At 41.9% G+C, this 6,000-nt stretch overlaps 1 protein-coding gene across 1 annotated transcript; it reads right to left on the reverse strand.

Annotated features, from left to right (window-relative positions):
- Positions 1 to 1,684: 1,684 nt before the first annotated feature.
- Positions 1,685 to 3,722, reverse strand: LOC117996003 (uncharacterized). Its single transcript, XM_069509198.1, has 2 exons — positions 3,007 to 3,722; positions 1,685 to 2,873 (listed from the first exon to the last, which is right to left on the reverse strand). Exons 1-2 carry the CDS (start codon positions 3,624 to 3,626, stop codon positions 1,685 to 1,687), a joined length of 1,809 nt encoding a protein of 602 aa, XP_069365299.1. The 5' UTR covers positions 3,627 to 3,722.
- Between the last annotated feature and the right edge of the window lie 2,278 nt (positions 3,723 to 6,000).

Genomic DNA, 6,000 nt, shown 5'->3' on the forward strand with positions numbered 1-6,000 from the left:
GTACTACTAACTGAGGTTTCTCGGTGTTTTCAGCATAATAGCGGTATAGTATCCCTTTGTCCATAACATAACCTTTCTGACTCCAGTATCTCACTTTTTCTTCTTCTTTTCCTTCTAAGCATTGAACTATCTTAAGCAAGTCTTCATCTTTGACCTGCTCTTCTCTTATTTCCTTTTTACTCTTTCTCGGCATATCAATGACAACTGTGCAGATTCCGCAATCTTTTTCTGTGTCGGGTTCACAACTTGGGCGTGATAAGGCATCGGCCACAACATTGGTTCGGCCTGGTATATATTTAATCGTAATATCATACGGTTGCAACTGGAGTGCCCATCGCGCCAACCGGCCAGTTGGTGACTTCAATGTCATAAGCCACTTTAGGGCCTGATGGTCACATAGGACAGTAATCTTGGTTCCCTCTATGTAACTTCTAAATTTGTTAACGGCCCAAACCACTGCTAACGCCTCTCGCTCGGTCGTGGAATAATTCCTTTCAGGCTTAGTTAGCAGACGGCTAGCGAACTCAACTGGGTGTTCATTCTCACCCTCCCCCTGCACGAGAACAGCTCCGATGGCGAAGTTGCTGGCGTCCGTCTTGATGATAAACGGTCTCGTCTCATCCGCTTGGGCGAGCACAGGGGTGGTGGTAAGGAGCTTTTTTAACTCTTCAAATGCAACAGATTGTTCCTTAGCCCATTTCCACTCTGCACCTTTCTTAGTTAGCCGCGTGAGGGGCTCAGCGACTTCAGCGAAATTGGGCATAAACCTTCTATACCAGGAACACATTTGTATGAAGGACATCAAGTGTTTCAGATTTCGAGGTTGCGGCATGTCTACTATAGCGCTAACTTTATCACTATCAACCTCCAAGCCATTCGGCACAATGTAATGTCCTAGGTACTTAACACGTGAGCAGCAGAATTTGCTCTTATCTTTGTTGACGGTGAGGTTGTATTCTCTGAGTCGATTGAATACGTCTTGCAGATCTGTTAAATGCTGCTCGAATGTGGACGACATTATTATCACGTCATCCAAGTAAACAAGGATTTTTATGTGACTGAGGGATACCCGAAATCTGTCCATCATTCGTTGGAAGGTAGCCGGAGCATTCCGTAATCCAAAGGGCATTCTCTTGAACTTGTACATTCCAAACGGTGTCACAAATGCTGTTTTGCTTTGATCTTCCTTTTTAACTTGGATCTGCCAGTAACCAGCGCGTAGGTCAATAACACTCATGCAGGGTAACAGTTTTGCGTGATGTAGCAAATCGTCAATCCTCGGAAGTGGGTACGCATCTGGTGTAGTGATAGAATTGAGCTGGCGATAATCGATGCAAACTCTCTGCTCACCATTCTTCTTAGGGACCATAATGACAGGAGCCGACCAGGGAGACGAACAGGGCTCAATAATATCTTCTTGCAGCATTTTTTTCGATTTCCTTTCTCAGAATGGCACTTTTCATCGGTGACATTCTATATGGAGGGACTGAGAGTGGATCATGGTTTCCAGTATCGATGCTGTGCTCGGTCACGGTTGCTGGCTTCCCATTGGGTTTGAACACGTCTTCGTTCTTGGCAAGAAAACTTTCTAGACGTTCTATATTTATGGAGAATATCTCGGTTTCGGGTTCGGGTTCGTCGTCATAGTCTCTCAAGCTTTCCACAGCATCTTCATACAGAGCATCTAGTACGGGAGAATAACCATCAAAAGTTCAGAGTGTTTCCTCTTCAGAGGGCTGAGTGTCAGAGGGATGAGCGGACCGTAAGGTTGGTCCGACAGTGTACTTGTCTGACTGCCTTCAGGGAGCGAAGGCGAAGTTACTAGGTCCATTCGGACAGAAGACACCGTGACATTAGGGTAGTTCAGAAAACTCTCTTTGTAGAGTTCGAAGATGTTGTCTGGCTCTTCCAAAACCACCATGTGAACTGGGGTAAAATCAAGCACTATGTGCGCGTCTTGGATAAAGCCTACTCCCAATAGTGTTCGATTTTCACGTGACTCGGGGAGCACGAGAAAGGTTGTCAGTACAGTGCGTCCATTAACTTTCACGGGCACTTTTGTAATCATGACATTTTGCTTCTTAGGTATACCATCAGCCAGGGTCACTCCAACATCCACAGCAGTAAAGTGGTAACCTTTACTTTTAAGACAGCAGTATAATTCGTACGAGGCGATGCTGCTTTTGGCGCACGTATCAATAAAGGCTATACCTTTTGTTCCATCAACTTCAATGGGTATGACGGGCCTATCTCTGGCATCTGTGGTAGTACCTATAGCGCAAAATCCGATGTCCGTGCTTTTTGTAGCCATTGGTGATTTCCCTTTGTGGCAGGTGGTACAATTGCTTCGAACAACACCTGGAGTGCCACAACCGTAGCAGCTAAATTTGGGCGCTGAAGGCGATGGCGCTTGCGTGGTCGCCGCTTCGGTCGAGGACCCACTCGACTTCGCACGATTCGTTTCAGTTGCATTGAGTTTATCCTTTCTTTGCTTAATGCGACAATTTTCTATATCGTGCCCACTATACTTGCAGTATTTGCACCGGCTTTTTCCCGCGTTGGGTTGTCTACCTGCCCCTTCACTTTGTGCCTCTTCGGTAGGTGCGTTCTCGTCTTTCTTTTGTTCAGAGAGAAGTCGTTCGGTCGCGCGAGCCTCTTTGAGCAGATCGTCGAAATTATTGACGCCGGAACGAGGGACCTTGTCTCGAATCTTCAGTGACAGAAGCCCGTAGATCATGTCGAGCTGTTGGGTCTCTGGATGGCTTGGTTCCGGGAGCTGGCTGAAGAGCAACCGCTTGTGGCGTACGAAATCCTCCGTGCTTTCATCGGGACCTTGATTTTTTTTTGGCACAACTCGGTATAAATAAGGTAGGCTTCATTTTTGGGTGCAAAATTATCCCGTAGGCGTTTTTCAAATTCCTCCCAACTTTGTACTGTTGCCTTGGCTCCCTGCCACCAGACACCTGCATCCTCTTTTAGTAGCAGAGGGATTTGGTCCAAGGCTGCCTGATCATTGATGTTTCGGCACGTTTGAAAATATTAATAGCGGACAGGAAGGCTTCTACGACTTCTGAACCTTTATTGCCATTGTATGAGTACTTGCAGGTAGTGAAGCTGCCTTGCGTCGGTTTTGGCTGTGACGTTGCGGTACTAATCTTAGCAAGCAATCGTTCGAATTGTTCGTTACTAAGTTGGACTGACATCTTCGGATTGTTTTTACTTTTTGTAGTAGTTAGTCTTCCGTATTTAGTAACAATATAACCAGGATTCTGTTTCCGCGTTGCCTTTTGCCTGTGTTCCGCTTCGTCGCAGACTTCCTCGTCGTTCTTCATAAGTTGCCTGCAGTCGCGTCGGACCGGCCACCAGTTGGAGCGCCAAATTTGTAGAGTGGGGTTTCTCAGGCGATGAAGAAAAGAGGAGGAGCTTGACAAGAAAACGTATATATTTTCACTATTACAGTTTGTGACAGTGGTACACTTAAGCCTAGCGTAAAATTCTGTCCCAGCAGATGTGGATGCAGAATTTATAGGTACTACTGAAACTGGCGTTGAACTCTGTCCCAGCAGGTGTGGATGCAGAGTTCGTTGCTCGTTTGAGTACCGGGCGAAGGGCGATTTGTTAAACATAAGCTGGCCGATATATTCCCGGCCCCGCGGTATGGAGTAGCGCGAAGTAACAACCTACTAGCGCCATCTAGTTTTCAGGTCGAGAACTAAAATGGGTGTTATAGTTTAATGTTATATGGTGTACAGTTGGCATGAATTATTAATAGCAAATTCTTAAAATAATTCTACATTTTGTTTGTACTACAAAAAATTTTATTATGTGAGTTACGGAATTATAAGTAATCGGAATAAACATATAACCCATGCAATCAAGTTTGTCTCCATTTGCCACTGAAAATGTGGTATCAATACTGCTATGCAATTTATAACCGAATCTCAAAAAAACCTTGTGCGCCTGGTTACCCAAAATTGACGCGCAAGCACCGGAATCTAGTAAACCTGTAATCTCAAACCGTCAACAAAAACCTTTAAATGTGGCCTAAAGTCTCGTTTATCCACTGAATACAGAACTGTGTCAGGTAAAAGGGATGTTTGTTGTTAATGACCAAGTTCTTTACTTGTGTCTCTGCACAGTTCTTACTAATTAGTTTTTTGAATTTTTGTCCGGAGCGGGTTTACTAGTCGCCTTTTTACTACAACTTGGACATGTCTTTACTGTAAAGTTCTGACGTCCACACGAAAAACATCTAATAAATTTCGGAACTGTCCTGCAAAATTTAAAGGAATGGTTACCCTTGCCGCACTTGTAACATAGTTGTTATTTGTTTTCGTAAAATCAGTGCCTTTACTTGTATCAACCTTAGGTGCAGGTGTGACTGAAAGTGTGTTTATCTGTTTTGTCACTTGTTTGTAAGCAAACTCTGAACTTAAAGTTGCCTTACTGTTAGTAGGCTCAGAAAATAAGGCGGAACGCTGCCTCGCAGCCTCTAGTTTGCGACACTTTCCTTCAACATTGCGACAGACTTAATGTCAACAAGAGCTAATTGTTCTGAGTAAAAAGGGCGAATATTATGTAATAAAATTTGTAACTTTTGTTCTTCGGAAAGTGGTGTTGACAACCTTGAAAACATGCCAAACATTACAGCGAAATAGATAGACACAGGTTCTTCAGAGCCTTGTGTTCTTGCTCGAATTTCACCTAGCAACCTGTAGTCATAATCTACTGCATCAAATTCCTCTAAAAATAAAGTTTTCAATTCTGACCAAGACGAAACTTGACATTTGTTGCCTCTGTACCATAACAATGCTCGGCCTGTAAAAAGATGAAATGCAGAAACAAATAATTTTCCATCTGAAACGCCATAAGATCTTTTATATTCCTCAACGCGTTCGATGAAACTGCGCGGATCACCCTGTCCGTTGAAATTTAACTTCCACTTGGCCACATTTTATCACCAGTGCAGTCAACGGCGGTACTCTCGGAATCCAGTGATTCGTCGTGAGACGACTCATTGTCAGCATCTAATCTGGAAATCAAACTCTGCAACTTTGTATGTAATTCACTCTTCCTACTTATTAAGCTGAGTTCGGAACACTGTATTCTCAAAATTCTAAAGTACAAATGTGAAGCTAAAGCTTTAGACCTACAGAGGGCATGTCTATCTTTAGTGTCAGAACACTTTTTTAATAAATCTTCTAAGTCTTGAAGTTTTTTAGTAATAACCCCTAACTCACTTTCAGAAGAGAAATCTGTCTCTAAAATTGATTCAGAAGGAATTTCCTGAATTAATTGTTTTAACTGTTTCTTTAAACCTAGCACTGTAGGTGCTGGAGTTTCGGAACGAATGGATACCTCATAACACAATTCGTCCTTCAAAAGTGAATGAAACTGGGCAAAAGTCTGTTCCATTTGTTAAGTCAAAACACATTTAACAAAATATCGAGCTTGTGTAACTGTCTATGTTTAGCCTTATACCAATTGGTTAAACACAAACACAAAAGAAGTTATTTAAACTATTAAATATACACAAGCAAAATACACAACAAAAACAATATTCTTAAGTCTATCCTAACTATTTTATCAATTATGTTCCTATTCCAAAATATTGTTAATAATACAAGCACATATTATTACTATAGTAAACAAAAAATAACAAAAAAACTTCCCAAAATTGAATAAATGATTGTAAGGTGCAGTATCACCTTTATGAGTACACAGTGTGTTACAACCTTTACAATTACAAAAGTAAACAGGCAACAAAGTTGCAATGAACTCTGACTAGCATATTATCTTTCAAAAAAACAAAGAGATTGTGCAATGGTTTGATGGCTGTTACTTTACACTTTTAACACATAACCTAAAATACAACAAAATCTGTTTCTAAATGTCACTTTAAACTACCAGCATTCAATTAAACTTAACATGTTTTGTGTGTGAAGTAGCTTTTATCATAACCTTAACACAGCTCTAAACAAAATTTCAACAAAATAATGA

The sequence above is a fragment of the Maniola hyperantus genome, unplaced genomic scaffold, assembly GCF_902806685.2.
Source record: "Maniola hyperantus unplaced genomic scaffold, iAphHyp1.2, whole genome shotgun sequence".
Classification (NCBI taxonomy): domain Eukaryota; kingdom Metazoa; phylum Arthropoda; class Insecta; order Lepidoptera; family Nymphalidae; genus Maniola; species Maniola hyperantus.

What these genes read in the sequence shown, in the direction of transcription:
- LOC117996003 (XM_069509198.1), bottom strand. Translation starts at nt 3,626, where the DNA reads ATGTTTAACAAATCGCCCTTCGCCCGGTACTCAAACGAGCAACGAACT. An exon ending in GCCGAAACATCAATGATCAG is followed by an intron (nt 2,874 to 3,006) that starts GCAGCCTTGGAC and finishes CCAAAAATGAAG; the next exon opens with CCTACCTTATTTATACCGAG.